General features: G+C 47.8%; 1 protein-coding gene and 1 pseudogene across 8 annotated transcripts in view; one reads left to right on the top strand and one right to left on the bottom strand.

The window, feature by feature from the left end:
- Smarca4 (SWI/SNF related, matrix associated, actin dependent regulator of chromatin, subfamily a, member 4) overlaps nt 1-17927 on the bottom strand; it is a 100947-nt gene that overhangs the window by 68382 nt on the left and 14638 nt on the right. For 5 of the 8 annotated variants that reach the window (XM_027411566.1, XM_027411567.1, XM_027411568.1 and 2 more), the window contains exons 1-10: nt 11404-11625; nt 9468-9600; nt 8364-8768; nt 8020-8118; nt 6660-6918; nt 5318-5444; nt 4667-4840; nt 2770-2943; nt 1242-1409; nt 1085-1135 (exon numbers count right to left, since the gene is read on the bottom strand). In XM_027411566.1, the coding sequence (XP_027267367.1) occupies nt 1085-1135; nt 1242-1409; nt 2770-2943; nt 4667-4840; nt 5318-5444; nt 6660-6918; nt 8020-8118; nt 8364-8768; nt 9468-9600; nt 11404-11625 (1812 nt within the window). Of the gene's footprint in view, nt 1-1084; nt 1136-1241; nt 1410-2769; nt 2944-4666; nt 4841-5317; nt 5445-6659; nt 6919-8019; nt 8119-8363; nt 8769-9467; nt 9601-11403; nt 11657-17927 lie in introns of those variants that run through there. The other 3 variants (XM_027411564.2, XM_035443521.1, XM_027411565.2) reach the window with 3 other exon arrangements.
- On the top strand, nt 16836-17779 carry LOC100770523 (annotated as a pseudogene).

The following is a 17927-nucleotide window of genomic DNA, read 5'->3' as shown; positions in this document are numbered from 1 at the left end:
ACCTCATACTCGATTGATTCACAGGCAGGTGACACCACTTATACCTTCTGGGCTGTTTCTTTTTTCACTTTATACTCCTTTTTTCTCCAAATACATTGAGTGCTAGAATGTAGGTCATTGGTAGACAGGTTGTCTACTCTGCACAATGCGATGGGTTTGGTCCATAGTCACCCAACTCCCCCACAACAGCTACATGAATGAGACTACCTGCCCTTAGGAAATGGGAACAATGTGGATAGCATCCCCTTTCTCAAAGTGAGCAATGCTGTCTGCTGACTGGAGCCACATACTAAGCACACCAGTGAACTGAGTGAATGAGAGAAATCCGCAAGAAGAGTCAAAACAACAAACTCTGAAACATACTACCCAACCAAAGATCTGAAAGCAAGGGCTACATCTAGCCGAAGAGACTTCCTAGCAGGAGTATTAGACAGGTCGTCAGATGGATGTTGTGTGTGTTGTAGGATTAGACAAATCTACAAATCCATGATAGCTGAAAGGAGTGAGATGACTGACTTTAGGAAAGACAGAAGGGGAGTTGGGTTGGAAATGAACGTATCACCTGAGTGCAACAGCTCATGCCTCAGTCCAAGCTGCCTAGAAAATGGGAGATGCACATCTGAGGGCACATGTGTACACAAACACACAGAAATAAATGGAACCTTTGAAAATGACTTTCACTTTCTTTGTCAAGACAGGGTTTCTCTGTATAAACTTGGCTGTCCTGGAACTCACTCTGTAGACTAGGCTGGCTTCAAATTCAGAGATACTCCTGCCTTGCCTCCGGAGTGCTGGTTTAAAAGCGTGCACGACCACTGTGCAGCATAGAAAAAAGTAAGTGGAAGCAAGACAACCCAAAGTGCAAGTTCAGCCAGCCCTAGGCCAAGATGACACAGTGGTAAAGTGCTTGACATGAATGCCTGACAGCCTGAGTTTCATCCCAGAACTCACAAGGAGGAAGAAGAAAACCCACATGATCCACCGTGATCCCATGAAGTAATAATAATGTGATTTCAAACATTTTTAAAGGAACAAACTGAAAGAGGGCTGGCTAGCATTTCTGTAAGAAAGCCTCACTTCTTACCTCACCATCTGGGCCAATCGCAGGTGTCTGTCCTTCAGCATTTTCTGCCTTCTGCAAATAAAGAGACAAGGTCAGTGTGACCCTACAGGCCCAGGCCACTAAGCATAAAGACAGGGCAACTATAAGGGGTGCCTGTTCCTAGTCAGGCCCAGCAAACCTTCTTTTTCTTTTTCTTCTTCTTCTCCTTGGCAACCTGAGCAGCTTTGTGCTGCCGTACCAACTCTGTGAGGTTGGCCACATACTCGTCCGTCTGCTGCAGGAGGTAGGCCAAACGTTTGTCCTTCTTCTGGTCAATGAGCTTTCGGTAGCCCTCCTCATCTTCAGCCTGTAAAACCAAGGCAGGGCGGAACACAGGCCCGCAGGGTGGACACTTGAGGACTGCAGAAGCTCATGCATGACTGCTACTACACCCCAAGCCCCATGCTGGACCCTGAGGTAACTGCCAGGCAACATAGTCCTGTCATGACCCATTCATAGAGGGCATGAGTGAGTTTTAGACTCTTTCTCCAAAATCCACATCACAAATCCCAATCTTCTTATCTGATATCGGCCCTGTCAGTATGAATCTCAACCCACCCTCACTCTAAGTAATCTAGGACCGTCTCTACAAATCTGTCTTGACCTTTATACATCCTTTTTTTTTTTTTTTTTTTTGGTTTTTTGAGACAAAGGTTTCTCTGTGTAGCTTTGGACTCTATCCTGGCACTCGCTCTGAAGACCAGGATGGCCTCGAACTCAGAGATTCGCCTGCCTCTGCCACCCGAGTGCTGGGATTAAAGGCGTATGCCACCAACCCCCAACCTTTATACATCCTTTTATGAATGAATGAATATGCTTGTAATCCCAGCACTTGGGAGACAGCAGCAGGGGGCTCTGAGTTCAAGCCCAGCTTATATAAAGGAGGCTAGCAAGGGTTATAATGAAACCCTATTTCAAATAAAAGAAAAACTACTATAGCGCAGAAAACTTTCCCTGGGTACTCCTTCTATAATCTATTTCCTTCCCGATGGCCTGTAAGCCCCACGTGATGCAACTTTGCAAGCTCTTGGCCTGGTGTCCTGTCCCAGCACTACGAGGTTCTAGGGCCCCAATGGTAACTGGCTGTACCTTGGGTTTGGTGTCCTGCTTCCTTCCCTTCTCCTCTCCTCCTTGGACTCTTTTGCCTCCACACCACTCTGCACTGTGCACTGGATGCAGCCCTCAACCTCAGCTCCAAGTCTGTCTCATAGCTGTCCAGCCCAGCCCTGCCTCAATTGTCTCCACCCAAGACTAGTATGTCTGTTTGGTTCTTTCCAGGGCAAACATGAGCCCCATGAAGACAGGGACCATTCTGCACCCTTCTGTGTCCCCAGAGCAGGTAACAGTATCTGTGCAGCTAGCAGCTACACCATGATGAAACATCAGAAGGACTCATTTGGGTATAGTTTTCATGGTACCTTCCATGGCTCTCATGAGGCTCAGAGCAGGAGGCAGCCAGAGAATTCAAGAACTAGCCTGCCCTAAGAGTCAGAAGGAATAAAGTCAAAGGCCCAGACCTCTGCCTCCCATATCCATGTATGTGACTCTTTCCTTCAGCTCTACTTCTAAGCCAAGTCACAGAGCATCTAATGATCCTGGATGAATAACCCAGAATTTGCTGTACCCCATGGCCCGCCAGTGACCAAAACCAAGAAACTGATAGATACCATAAGCCTCCGCATTCGCTCCTTCTCAATGCGCTCATTTTCTTTCTTCTGCTCCCGCTCAGTATTTGCATGGTAGGTAGCCACAGCCTTGGTGAGTTTCTGGAGTTTGCCTGTGACTGATCTGTGATACTCCCTGAAGTCCTTGGCATGCTGCAGGATGCTGTTGAGGTACTCCTGCAGAAGAGACATCGTGGAGGAGTGGCTAGGTCTCAGCTCAGTAAGGTACAACTGTACCCACAGCTTTTTAAAGACAAAGGAGTGTCTAGAACTGGCTCAGCAGCAGAGCACTTCTTTAGCATACCTGAAGCTCAGGATTCCATTGCTAGCTCCTCAAAGAAAATGGAAAGGGGTACTGTCCAGATAATAAGGCTACCATATTCAGTTCTGCCTATGACAAAATTATCTGCTGGCCCCTGTGCAATGACAGGACCCCTTGGACACAACAGGTGGGTGTATCAAGTGAACACCCCCCCCTTGTGAGGTCTCATTATATAGCCCTGGCTGCCCTGGAACTCACTATGTGGACCAGACTAGCCTCAAACTCAGAGAACAACCTGCCTCTGCCTCCTGGGTGCTGGGATCAAGGGCCACTACACCTGGTCCAAGGGAGCCAGCCTCTTGCCGGGGGAAACTTGACACTGTAAATCAACTTCCAAACAAGCTCCCATCACATCCTGCTTTCTGAGCTGTCCTAGAACTCACTTTGTAGACCAGGCTGGCCTCAAACTCTCAGAGATCCACCTGCCTCTGCCTTCCAAGTGCTGGGATTAAAGGCGGGTGCCACCACCACCCAGCTCTGAGCACCGACTTTAAATTTTCTTATGGCCGTGTGGTGTGTCCTGGGCAAGCACTCTATCAATGAGCTACACCTTGGGCTCAGGTTGCCCTTAATCCTGTGATACTTCTGCCTTTGTCTCTGAGTATAAAGATTACAAACCCACACCATGGTCATCCTGGAATAAAAGTCATTACTTTGAAAATGTAGAAACTATGAATGAACAACCAGCCCCAGCAAGGTGGTCCATACCTATAATCCTAGCCCACAGAAAGGTGAGGCAGGAAGACTGTTGAGTCTGAGGCCAGTCTGGGTTACACAAGAGTACTACAACATTCAGGGTTAGACAGCAAAACTCTGTTTCAAAAACAAACAAACAAACAAGGCTGGAAGATGACTCAGTGGTTAAGAGCACTTGTTGCTCTTGCAGAGGACCTGGGTTCAATTCCCAGCATCCACATGGTAGCTAACAATCACCTGTAACTCCAATCCCAGGGAATATAATGCTCTCATTTCCTGACCTCCTTGGGTACGTGCATGTGATGTGTATATAGGCAGTTTAAACAAATATGCATAAAAGAAATCTAAATCTATTTTTAAATCATACACAACAAAACAAATGAGCAGACTGGAATCATCTGAAAGCCTACTTGACTGTAGATTTTCATTTTCTTGATGGACTTTGTAATAATTCAGCTGCTTGTAGTTTCCCCTTGCTGAAAGCAAAAGCCCAAAGACTCTATACCCTGCAGGATCCTCACTCACCCTCCCCAGTGCACCCTATGGCTCACTCAGCTACCCCAATCTTTGATTCAAGATGAAATATGGAAGCATGTTCCAGTCCCAGGGCTACTGCCCCTCCTCAGTCTGGCACCCTTGTCAAATCTCTCCGTCTCTCATCATGGAAACTTCACTGACCCCCTTTTTACCTGAGGTGGCTGCTTCTTCTTTGTCCTTACTATATTTTCCCATCCCTTACTTGCCCAATGTGACCACTGCTCATCCCCTCTCACTGTTTAGCCTGTGTACTGACACACTGTGCCCATGCCCAGGGACTCTTATGCTGAGCCACAGGAAGATGACCAGCAGAGTGTACCCTGCAAGGTGCTGTGGCGGACCCACCTGGTGCTTCTGGCGGCGCTTGCGTTCCTGCTCAATCTTCTGCTGCTTCTCTAGCTTTTCAGTGATGCGGGCCTCCCGCAGTGACTGCCGCTTGCTGCGCTTGTAGGCCTTGGCATTGAGGGCTGTCTCTAGGGCTGTGTCTCTGCGCATGCATACCACCACCTCCTGACGCAGCTTTAGGATACAAAAGAAGACACTGCCATCAGGTATGATGGGTTTGTGATGTCTGTGGTGATACTCAAGGGATGACCACATGCTGGGCAGATGATATTGCAACAAACTGCCTGGAATGCACAGGGCACCTGAGAAGCACCACAGGTGAGACAAGCAAAGAGCAGAACATGAGAGATCTAAACTTTTCCACAGCCACACACACAGCTCCTGGGGGGGATGTGTAAAAGCACAGAAACCTCAGGAAGAGACTCAACAAGCCTCCTGCCTTTCAGGAGCCCACACTTGTGTATGCACAGGATATGCATGGCCAGGTCTTACTGAAGTGTGGGCCATGATAGTGAACCAACTCTCCTGGGACCCTGATAGCCCCAACCACACAGGTATCCCAGATAACATCCCTCAAAGCATTCTGAGAACCCAGCATTTTCACTGGCAGAAAAGGCCTCATGAGCCCAGAGTTGAGGCCACCAGACCCACCTGCCTCTGGAAGTTCAGCAACCTAAGGGCCTTGAGTTCAATGGTTGCTTTGGTTCGCAGGTCCCCAGCCAGAGACCCAGGAAGATTTTCAAGTTCCTGAATTCGATGTGCAATTCGAGCCTGCAGCCTGGGCAGAGACAGAAAAAGGACAAGCGGTGAGGACTATCCATCTGCAAGTAATCACCTGGTCTCTGTCTTTAAAGCTAGAGTCTGTAAAGAATCTGTCCTTTGGGCTGGAGAGATGGCTCAGGGATTAAGAGCACTGCCCGTTCTTCCAGAGGTCCTGAGTTCAATTCCCAGCAACCACATGGTGGCTCACAGCCATCCATGAAGTCTGGTGCCCTCTTCTGGCCTGCAGGGACACATGCAGACAGAACATTGTATACATAATAAATAAATCTAAAAAAAAAAAAAAAAAATCTGTCCTTCAAAGGAGGGAGACCCAGCCCAACTGTAAGAGATATGACACCTGAGAAAGGGACTCCAGTTACAACAGAACAGAGGCAAGCAGCCTAAGAGTACTCTTGAGAACACACCTGCTGGGACCACAGCAAGCCTTTAACCATCCTTATTGACACACGTTGAATCACCTGGGAAGAGGAACCTCAAGTGTAAAGCTGCCTTGATCAGACGGGCCAGCCCACTGTGGGCAACAGGATTCTTAGAAAGGTAGGTCTGATGGAAGCTAGCTGAGCATGAGCTGGGACATGGCCAGTAAGCACTGTTCCTCCAGTCTCTGCATCAGGTACTGTTTTGCCCTGACTTCCTTCAGGAATGGACTGTTACCTGGAAGTCTTTGGTGAAATAAACCCTTTCCTCTCTACGTTGCTTTGGTCAGTATTTTATCAGAGCAATAGAAAAGCAAATTAGAACAGTGACTTAGCTAGGTGCTAACGCCACATGGGCAATGAGCTGTGACATCAGGCAATCCAGTTTCAGCATGACACACAGGGCTGTGGGAATCTCCATGGGCATCAATGTTTTGTCTGCAGGCTAAGGATATATCATGCACGCACGCCCACTAACCCTGTACCTACTATGTGCACCAGGGCAGTTTTCTCATGTGGAGCCTTAACAGTAAACAGGGGCTAAATGTTGCCTGTTCTCTTGTGGCTCACAGTCCCATTAGAAGAACTTCTATACAGGAATAAAGAAAGCAGTAAGAACCAGCAGCAACGCCACAGCAGCAAGTGCAAGGCCGAAAGGGAGCAGTATCAGGTGCCTCAGCAGTGAGGCCTGGATGGCCAGAAGTTCTAGGACAGCCATGAGCCTAAGAAAGAGATGAAGAACATCCCCTGGTACCTGGCAATCAACACTGGCAGTGTAGCACTTGGGTGCTTACCTGTACTCTCGCTCCTGTAGGATCTCCACAGGGTCCAGGCCCCGGGGCTTCTGTATGGGGGTGATGCGGCTCTGCTTCTGGTGCAGAGGCACCAATGGAGCAGGCTGGGCGGGCTGCCCTGGGGACTGTGTTTGTGGCGGCATCACAGGAGAGGCAGCAGGTGGGACAGCAGGAGGTGCAGGTGAAGGGCGGCCTGTTGGTTGGGGGGGAATCAGCTTCTGTGGGGTGCTTGTGGGGGCAGCAGCATTGGCCATGGGTCCTGGAGAGGCAAGCGGGATATGCTGCTTGAACTCTGGGGCCATGGGACTGCCCTTCCAGACATTCCACTTCTCTCTCACCCAGGCCAGAATCTAGACACCCCCATCCTCCAGCTCAGCTCTCCCACACCTGAGACCTAACCATCCAGTATTTGGTTTATCTGTGCTTGGCTTCATAGGGACAGCATGCCCCTGTCTTTCCTCTAAAGCAGTCCACTCCTCCCCTTTAGTAGATTCATCTCTAACATTTCAATTACCCTTGGTCAATGGCAGTCTAAAAATATTAAATGGAAAATTCCAGGAACAAACTATTGCTAGGTTTCAATTGAGTGATGTTCTGAATAGCTACACCCAAATTATACGTCTGCATCATTCACCGTTTCCTCACAGCAGCACCACAAAGGCAACTTCAGTGTACACTGTCCTGAACACATTCCAGCTTACTCTATCATGACACTGTCTGATGAACAAAACGTCATCACAGGCAGTGTGTTTTGCTGCTATTTGTATGCCAGGTATTCACTGAGGGTCTTGGATAGCTTCTATCTCAGATGGAGAGAACAGCTCTTATTTCACATCCAAACAAACTAGATTTTAATATACAATGAACCTCATCAGACACCAAGAGAGCAGGCAAGGTCCACTGTCCAAACATAGACCTTGAAATACCCAACTAAACTTCCAGAGGCACTTCTGAGAGGACAGGGCCAAGGCCACACACAGTCAGCAGAAGTACCGACCTCCACTGGGAATGCTGTCTAGAGAGAAGGAAACCATGCTGGACACACCTCTCCCCTCAGCTCAGAAGTACCTTGTCCTGAGCAAGCTTGTCTGTGTTCAATTATAGCCAGCCATTCTCCTTGAGTCAGATAGTAGACACATTCCCTGCCTTCCTTCTCTGCTGACTAGTGTAAGGAGATTGCAGGACATTCCCCACCTGCCTGACAAGGAGGATAGGAAGTACTCTGCAGATCCCAGCTGAACCCCACAAAAAAGCCCAAGGCTTCTTCTGGGGTAAAGGAGTGTAGACCAATCTCTGGGGTCCAACATAGCTCAGGCTCATGACAGGAGATAGGGCATGCCATCAGAGAAAAGAAACTCACCTTCAGGCCATGGTTTGGGGGGCCCTCCAGGAGGCTGACCAGGCATCCCAGGGGGCACACCTGAGGGTCCTGGGGGAGGCATGTTGGGCCCTCCCATACCTACATTCAAGGAAATAAAGCACCATAAATGACACTGTGTTCAAACCTGCTGGCCTACGCTCATGTCAGCTCAGAGAACACCCACACACCACAAATAATGCCAGAGAGATGGATAAAAAGCATTTATCTCAACATAAACCCATCCATCTCAGCAGTCCCAAGTACCATCATCTGGGAGCCAGCCAGGGCTGCCTGCCACTATCAACCAAACAACACCATCCCCACTCCAGGGGCAGTGCCCTTACCATGGGGCCTATTGTAATTTGGAGGAGCTGGTCCTGGACCTGGGCCAGGGCCAGGGCCAGAGCCAGGCCCAGGTCCTGTGGCAGACACTGAGGGTGGAGGTAGTGTTGGCATCTGCTGCTGCATTCCAGGCATTGGTCGCTTGCCTTGCACGGCCATCTGCAGGTGGTCAGGCAATGGCTGGCCCCGGGCCAACATCTTGTAGGCCATTATCTGAGCTCTGAGTTGATGCAGCTGATTCTGGTTAAATGGGGTTGGGCCTCGGTTTTGCTGCCCCAAGGCCTGGGGGTCAGAACCATCTAATGGGGCCCCTCCTGGCCCAGAGGACATCTGGGGGCCTGAAGATGGGCCACTGGCTGGGACAGGACTGGAGGCATGTTCAGAGCCACCCAGAGGTGAAGGGTAGCCTGTAGGAAAAGAAGATTAATTCAGTGGTCACTTGGCAGCATATATATCTATGATTGCTAAATCACAACCATACCACCCGGCATCCCCAGACATAGAGTGGCAATGCCACTCTCCTGAGTCAAACAAGAAGCACCCAGAGGATGGTGGCTGAGTCACAGCCTCAGCCCAGCAGCCCATGTGGCCATGAGCCTGGATGTTTCAGAAGGGTTCAGATGATCAGTGCAAAAGGTGAGACCTGCAAATCAAGCTCCATCAAGCCTGCCCTCCAACCAGGCAAACTTGCCCACTGTCATTCCTATGAGGCCCCAGGACCCAGTACCTTGCTTACTGGCCCTGGTGACAGGGAGGACTCTACAAGTCATCTACTATATCAATCTCCCCAAGTGAAAAGCCAACTTGTCTAATGCAAGGTCCTGAGGCATCACTGCAGTTGCTTGCCCTCAGGCCCCACTATGTTTAGTTCTGACTTCAAACACCATGCTCAACAGCCATCTCTGTCCCACAAGTTCAGTTTCCAGGACTGCTCCAAAGCAAGAGGGCTGTACTGAGCACCAGTCACATCTCACCAGGGAGGTCCCAGGCAAGCCCTCCCCACAGCTCAGCTATCCTAGCTGCCCTCAGAATTCCAACTGAAGGAAGATTTTGAGCTCAAAGTGAATGAACAACATGAGACAGAAAGTAACCCAGTCAGACTGTACCTTGGGAATGCTGGTCCATGGGACTAGGCGGGGGTCCCATACCTGTGTGGGCCCCTGACCTCATGCCCATCCCTTTCATCTGGTTGTATCGTGGGTCATCAGGCATGCCCTTCTCGTGCATGGACTCCATAGGCTATGAGATGTACAAGGACACAGGTCAGTCTAGGACAGCAAGAGGCAGACAAGCAAAGTACCACCAGAAAGACCACACAGAGGTCCACCCAAAGCAGTCAGAAAGCTAGCTCTGAGCACAGACACCACAGCCTCTGAGTGTCAGGACAGAGACACAAAATCAAGCTGCTGGAGAAGGTGATTACTGAGGCAAAGGAGCAGCAGAAACATGGAGCTGTCTTTTGAGACAGTTGAAAACCCATAAGGAAAAAACTCATGCCACAGCTCCCAGCAGAAACATTCTGGCCCCTTGCTCCTTGCGCCAAGGAGACTGGTAGCAACCCTGGGGCTAAAGCCCTCATCCTTGGGAAGACTACAAATCAAAGGGACATGCAAAAAGGTCTGCACACAAAGAGTGGACAACAGCAAGATACCCCAGTATCCTCGGCAGCTTCCAGCTTGGAAAAATATTGCATAGGTGTCCTGCCACTGAGCCAGAGCACAATAAAGCAGGATCCTTACATGTGGAGGGGAAGCTGATACCTGGCGCCTTTGAAAGTAGGCATGCCTTCCAGGGCAACGGATACAGTGGCTAGTGAGAGAGACACTGCTTAAGAACCCTCTGTGAATTAGGCCCAGTTAACAAATATTCTGCTCTGCAAAAAATTCATAGGCCAACATGTGATAAAGCAGAGTGACACCAAAGTCACAGCTCAGTACAGCTGTAATAAAGGAAGCTGGGGGGGGGGGCAGCTTCTTGAAGGGCCACAGGTATATGCAGGCTCCCAAGACTGCTCATGCTGCCTTGCCCCCAGCATAGGAGCTCTATGTAGGTGAGGTACTGTCATTCAGGACTCCAGGACCTAACAGGTTTCTGGATAAATGGTAGGTAACCAACAGGTACATGTCAAGGGGCAGCAGAACACAAGAGCAATGCTAGAAGGAGGAATACAAGTAGAGGGGATGTGGCTAGAATGTTGAAGGAGCCTGTAAAGCAGAAGGTGCGGCCATGTATGTGGCCTATAGGAGGAAAAGGGCCAGACAAACACTGTACTAAGATGACAGAACCGTCCAGGAATAAGGAGCAAGAGAGGGGGATGTCTTGAAAGCACAGTTGGTACTCAAGGACAACCCAGACAGGGATGAGACAGGCAAGTGAGGGCCTTCCTCATTTGTGGAAGGGGAACACAACTCAAACCGGAAGCCTATAGAGGTGTAAGCAAACACAAGGACAACCCTGCAGGGAGACAGAATAGCTGACAATGCCACCATGGTGAAATCTACTGCAGCCTCCAACTATATCTTCTCACACCCCAGCCTCCATGGGCCCAGAGAAATGCTGTAAATATTACTCTCAGCCAACTCTAAGAGGAAGACCAAGGCCACACAGGACAGCAGAGTTACTTAGCAGCCTTGCTGACACAATCAATGCTGATGAGTTTACAAAGTGGGAGATGGCAGCCTGGAGTAGTTCAAGAGCAGACTGAGCACTCACCATTGCTTCAAGTATACAGGCCACAGTGCCGCCAGAGAAGTCTCCTTAGAGGAATTTAGGAATTCCTTTATTAACTAACGAAAGCTTTGGCACACTGTTACCAAACAAGGAGTGTGGGAAATGTAGGATGGGGTGCTGCTCAGCCTCCTGGCTCAGGCCAAAAGCCTGATCCCTTTGTTCTCAGGAGCAGACCTAGGGTGGGATCTGAACCAAGCCACAAAGACCCTCTAGTCTAGGGAGGCACCTGCAGCCTTGCATGGAACACTGAGGTCCCAACCTCTGAGGCAAGTCTCAGGAACAGGGTCCAGAATGAGAGCACAGCATGCCTACCTTGTGCATCTGGTGCATGTTGTCCTGAGGGTACCCTCCAGGCCCCTGGGTGGGCATGGGGTGCCCTGCTGAAGGAGGTCCTGGGCTGGGCCCCATCATGCTGTGGGCAGAGCCTGGTGAGGGGCCAGGGCTAGGGCCCAGCATTGCACCAGGTGAGGGGCCAGGGCCTGGGGAAGGGCCAGGCCGAGGAGTCCCACCAAGGGGTGGGTCTGGAGTGGACATCTTCACAGGAGCTACAGGCAGTGGTCTCCTGCTGGAAAGAAAATCTTGGTCATCCTGGGATCTGGGACATAGATTCAGCAGGTCAAGAACAACAAAGAGGGGCCCACAGGTGAGACAGAACCACTCAGCCCACAGTGCCCCACCTTGCAGGCCCCTTCCAAACCTCTGTTCCAAAACACTATCTCAGGAAGAGAAATCAGCTCAGAAAGCAGGATGTGATGGTGCAGGTTCATCTCCCCAGCAATAGGGATGCAGAGGACCTCTGGTCTACATAACAAAGTTCCAGGTCGTTTGGGTATTGTCCCAGTTTTATCTAAGTATCACATGGTAGTTAAAGTAACAGACGGGTAAACCTGACCTTCTGGATATATCAATAACCATATTTGGAGGGTACACTGATGTGGTCAGCGGGAGAATATCCTCCCCTTGCATCCAACATCAACTAGGTCCTGGGAGACTCTCAAAATGTCCTTTAACTATGGGGAATCATCTGTTCTCTTGTTCAGGAAGGTCATAGAGACAGACAGACAGTAAGACAAACACACAAACACATACAATCAGTGAGCTTTAACCAGCATCCAGTCCACAAATAAATTCAGCTTAAAGGGAAAATTCCTTCCGTACTTCCAAGCAAAGCCACAGTCAAGGCCTATGGCTTGTCCTCACACAAAACAACTGGTAAAAGGAAGATTGGAGAGCCAGAGATTCCTCTCAGGGCTCGTGGCTCTTGAGGATCATATCCTTTGTTTTTGTTTTTGTTTTGTTTTGTTTTGGAGACTGGGTTTCTCTGTGGCTTTGGAGGCTGTCCTGGAACTAGCTCTTGTAGACCAGGCTGGTCTCGAACTCACAGAGATCCTCCTGCCTCTGCCTCCTGAGTGCTGGGATTAAAAGTGTGCACCACCACCCAGCTCGAGAATCAGATCCTTAACCGGGCTTGTCAGTACAAAAAGAAAGTGAGTCTAGGCATGGTGGTATTCCTCAACTTCTGAAGAATAGTTAGCATAAATGATGTTCCCATAAACTCAGATGTTTTTCTAAAGACAAACAGCATTGTTGTGTTTTACATGACCTTGAACTTGCTGCTCTATGAAGCAGGCTTCTCTGCTGAACTGTAAACTCTATAACTGTTATCAAAAGGTTGTAATAATAAAAAAGCCAATCTTGTGGAAATTACACATAAGTGCTTCTTGGTTGTGTGCCCTCCTTCCTCCCTGCCCCTTTTTTGTTTTTTCACAGGGTTTCCCAGTAGCTTTGGAGGCTGTCCTGGAACTCACTCCATAGACCAGGCTGGCCTAGACCTCAGAGATGCACCTGCCTTTACCTCTGAGTGCTGGGACTAAAGGTGTGTGCCACCACCTCCCAGCTTGATTAGTTGCCTTTTGACTACCTGGTTTCCTGTTTTCAGTTCTGGTTTTAATCAGGATTTGGGAAACCTCTTCCAACCACTGGCAACAACTCCATTCACCTTGAAAATGTCAGGTGGGCTGTCATGGCAATTTCATAACAGCAGTTAAGGTTACCTCTTCAGAAAGTGCAGATGATGAAAACAGGAGATAAAATTTGGCCAATTTGGCCAAGCAATTTAGGATAAAAAGATCCCAAATAAAGTAACTAGTTTCTCCCTTGACTAAAAGCTATAAATGTCTTTGGGCCCCTTAAAGCCTCTTCCTTGCCAGATTAGAGATATCACAGTATTTTAGATGCCCTGATCTCTGACCTGGCTCCTTAATGAAGGGCTACATCTATTGTGGAATACATTTACACTGTGTTAAGATGTGTCACTGGCCGGGCGTTGGTGGTGCATGCCTTTAATCCCAGCACTCGGGAGGCAGAGGCAAGCAGATCTCTGTGAGTTCAAGTCCAGCCTGGTCTCTAGAGCAAGTGCCAGGATAGGCTCCAAAGCTACGCAGAGAAACCCTGTCTGGAAAAACCAACAAAAAGAAAAAAGAAAAAGAAAAAAAGAAAGAAAGAAAACTCCTTCAAGAGACTGATCCAAGGCCTGGAGCAATAGCTGAGCAGACACTAGCGCTGTCTGCTCTTCCAAAGGACCTGGGCTCAGTTCTCCGCACTCACAAGAATCTGTAAATCTAGTTCCAGGGTATCTGACACCCTCTTCCATCCTCTGTGGGCACCAGGTACACACACAGTACATGAAGAACAAACAGCCATACACATAAAATAATAATTAAAAATGCCTGGTCAATGAACTAAATCTAGGAAGACTTCAAAAAGTAATCATATCTTACTGAGTTTGGAGAACAGAAACCATATAAAATAGAGGATGTTTTGAGAAACGAAGTCTTTTGGTTTTGCTTTTTTGTTTGCTTTTTATTTTTTTTCCAGACAGGGTTTCTCTGTGTAACAGTCCTGGCTGTCCTGGAACTCACTCTGTAGACCAGGCTGGCCTTGAACTCACAGAGATCCACCTGTCTCTGCCTCCCAAGTGCTGGGATTAAAGGCATGAACCACCATGCCCTACTTTGTTTTTAATGTTTTTGAGATGGGGGTCTCCCTATATAGATCAGACTTGACTAGAACTCAGAAATCCACCAGGATTATAGTCATGTGCCACCACACCCAGCTTTTATAATATCCCAAAAGCTAACTAAATAAAAAGAAATCAGAGCTCTTATTTAAATTAATTAAAAAAAAAAGAAAGAAATTCAGAGCTCATGGCATAGAAACAGCATACCCAAAGTCCTGGGTCAATGAAAGGTGAATGGCATTTCTACGGACACACAAGGTTGGCCTCCACATGCACACACATACCCCTGTGCACACCCATAAAAAGAATTGTGGGGGCTGAAGAGATGGCTCAGCAGTTAAGAGCACTGACCGTTCTCCAGAGGTCCTGAGTTCAATTCCCGGCAACCACATAGTGGCTCACAACCACCTTGAATGAGATCTTGTGCCCTCTGCTGGCATGCAGGCAGAAGACTGTATATATAATAAATAAATAAAATCTTAAAAAAAAAAAAAAAAAAGAATTGTGAAAGCTGGTTCCGTGGCTCAGTGGGTCAAGATCCTTACCACTAAGCCTGATTTGAGTTCAATCTCAGAACCTCCAGTACCTCCACACACACACTGTGACACACACAACGACATACATATATATACTTAAGTATATGTAACAAAAACTTTTAAACCATGAGAAAGTAATTTCTGTGTAGCCACCCAGCCCAAAGCATTATTGTAACAATTCTGCATGAGAGAGCACCTGAGATACAACTCTTTTGTCTAAATCACTTTTCCAGATGATGCAATATTTTCTTTGCACTGACTCTTAGAGAAATGGGGAAAAAAGAAAGCAAAAGTCATTTGTGATCCCAAATTTTGCCTTCATTTGGTTGGAGATTAGATCAGAAAGTAGAGCATGGTGGCACTATCATCTCATCACACTTCCCAGGGTTGGCCACAGGGTGGGGTGAAGGGGGCTGGTGTCTCCTCGGGTACATACAACATGAGTGGACACACGCCTGCAGGGAAGTTGCCTGGACTTCCTACTGTACCCTTCAAAACAGCATTTCTCAGCACATAAAAGGTCCACAGTTTGGCCAAGCGTTTTAATCCCAGTGTTCAGGAGGCAGAGGCAGGAGGATCTCTGTGAGTTCGAGGCCAGCCTGGTCTACAAGAGCTAGTTCCAGGACAACAGCTCCAAAGCTGTTTCTCTGTGGAGAAACCCTGTCTCGAAAGATAGATAGATAGATAGATAGATAGATAGATAGATAGATAGATAGATACAGACAGACAGACAGACAGACAGACAGACAGACAATAAGATAATTAAATTAAATAAACAAACCCAGGGCTGTACTAGTGTGAGGACCTGAATTCAAATCCTCAGCACCCATGTAAAAAGCTGGGCATGGCTGTGTATGCCTATAATCCCAGCACTGGAGGATGAAAACAAGTTGATTAGCCAAAACAACAAGCTTCAGGCTCAGTGAGAGACCCTATGAATAGAGATCAGTTTTCTCAGACAATTTGAGATTAGCCTGGGAAATTGTCTCAAAAAAAAAAAAAAAAAAAAAAAAAACTAAGAATTTTAATCTAAAAGGATGAGATTTTTTTCTAGATAGTAGATAAAAAGCCAAACTACTTCTGGGGCTGGAGAGTTGGCTCAGGGGTAAGAGCACTGGCTGCTCTTCCAAAGGAACAAAGATTGGTTCCCAGCATCCATGTGGCAGACACAACTGTTGCAGGCATTCCAACATAATTCTTCTGGCTTCCACAAGCACCAGTCACAAAAGTGGTGCACAGATACACAATGCAGGCAAAATGTGTGTGTGTGTGTGTGTGTGTGTGTGTGTGTGTGTGTGTGTGTGTGTGTGTGTGTGTGTTACGGAATATTCTTTTACACTGTGTGAAGATGTTGTTACTGTGACTGGTTTAATAAAGAGCTAAATGGCCAATAGCTAGCCAGGAAGAGGTTAGGGGACAGAGAGGTCTCAAGGAAGAAAGGTGGAGTCACCAGCAGGACACAGAGGGAGCAAGACATGCAGGAAAGCTAAAAGCCACAAGTCACATGACAACACATAGATGAATAAAAATGGGCTAATTTAAGTTTTAAGAGCTAGTGGGGGGCTGGAGAGATGGCTCAGAGGTTAAGAGCACTGACTGCTCTTCCAGAGATCCTGAGTTCAATTCCCAGCAACCACATGGTGGCTCACAACCATCCGTTATGAGATCTGGTGCCCTCTTCTGGTGTGCAAGCATGCATGCAGATAACTGTATACATAATACATAAATAAATTCTTTAAAAAAAAAAAAGAGCTAGTGGGGACAAGCCTAAGTAAGCTTTCATGACTAATAAATAAGTTTGTGTGGTTATTTGGGAACTGGCAGGCGGGACAGAGAAAGACTGGTTACACACACACACACACATACACACACACACACACACACACACACGCGCGCACACACACACACACTTATGTCCCAACAAGGCTAATCAGAAGAAAAAGCATAGTAGAGTGTCCTCCAGCAATTGTGATAGCCTGCATCCACGGCCCTAGCTACAGTAGAGGATAAAGCTGAAGGAGGAGAGTTTAAGGGCAGCCTGAGCAAAACAAAAGATCAGCAGAAGCAGCAGGAGCTTTCTGCCCACCAACCCCTCCATCTGCTAACTCCCCTTTTCCCTTAAGTCAACTCTTGCCTCCAATGACCAGAGACTTGACCACTCAAAGACCAGCTCCCCAAATGGCTAAAACACTGGTGCGATTGAAGGTACATCAAATGCCACTGTCACCATCAGGCTACTTATGCATGGAAAGGAAGTCGGCAGTGCTATCAGAAAGGAAGGAAATCTGTTAAGATTCTTGAGAATAGCAGTACACATATCTCAGAAGGAAATTGTCCTGACATAATTATCACTCTGTCTGGATCCACTAATGCTATCATCAAAGCCTTGACAAACTGGAAAAGGTCATTAGCACTGCTACAACCAATAGCACAGCTGCACATAGACCCTCAAGTTACCTTACAGCTGGTGGTCCCTGCTCTCTTTAGAAAAGGTGGTTGCAAAACAAAGGAGTGTAAGGGCGAGGTCCAGGTGGCAGGGAATATGCTCCCCATGTCAACTGAGGGGGCAATCACTATTGCTGGCACTCTAAAATCCATCAGGTGTGTCAAATATTTACGGTCATGTTGAAGACTATCTCCCAGCCTCCAGCCTGCCATCCCTGCAAGGGCATAACCATACTGTACCAGTCCAAGCCCTTCAGTTCTCCAGCTGTTTTTGTAGGCCTATGCCATTCAAAGACAGTATGCCATTCCATAGTCAGATTTGACCAAGCTGCACCAGTTGACAATGCAACAGTCTCATTTTTCCCATGATTCTCGGCAATAATGAATTCAATGCAGGTCTGGGTGTAGCTGTCTCATGAACTTATCACTCCAAATAATTTGACTGGTTGCATAATTATGCATCAAGTAGCCAAAATCAAGGAGATACATCAGATCTGGGGTGCAGATCAAAATTTCGAACCTAATGGAAGCTTCTACTGACAGGCAGGTCACCTCACTGGATCTGCTGCCAGCATTATTAGTCCAGTTTTTAATCAATGCCAGGCTTTCCTTGGACACATGTGGCTCAGGGAACAGACAAAACAGGGCAGATTCATCCATGATCCCTGCTGCTCCACACCACCCATGATCCATCTGTGTCATTTTTGAACAGTCAGTGATTCCAGGTTTTAAATAGTTTGTAAATTTCAGGGTTTACACACTTTATCATTCACTCATGATTTCTTTTCGTTTGTGTTAGTATCAGGCTTTCTCTATGTAGTCCTGACTGTCCTCCT

The sequence above is a fragment of the Cricetulus griseus genome, chromosome 4 (genome assembly GCF_003668045.3).
Source record: "Cricetulus griseus strain 17A/GY chromosome 4, alternate assembly CriGri-PICRH-1.0, whole genome shotgun sequence".
Classification (NCBI taxonomy): Eukaryota; Metazoa; Chordata; class Mammalia; order Rodentia; family Cricetidae; genus Cricetulus; species Cricetulus griseus.
Note: the sequence above shows the minus strand (reverse complement) of the source record. Positions and strands in the feature narration are given on the sequence as shown.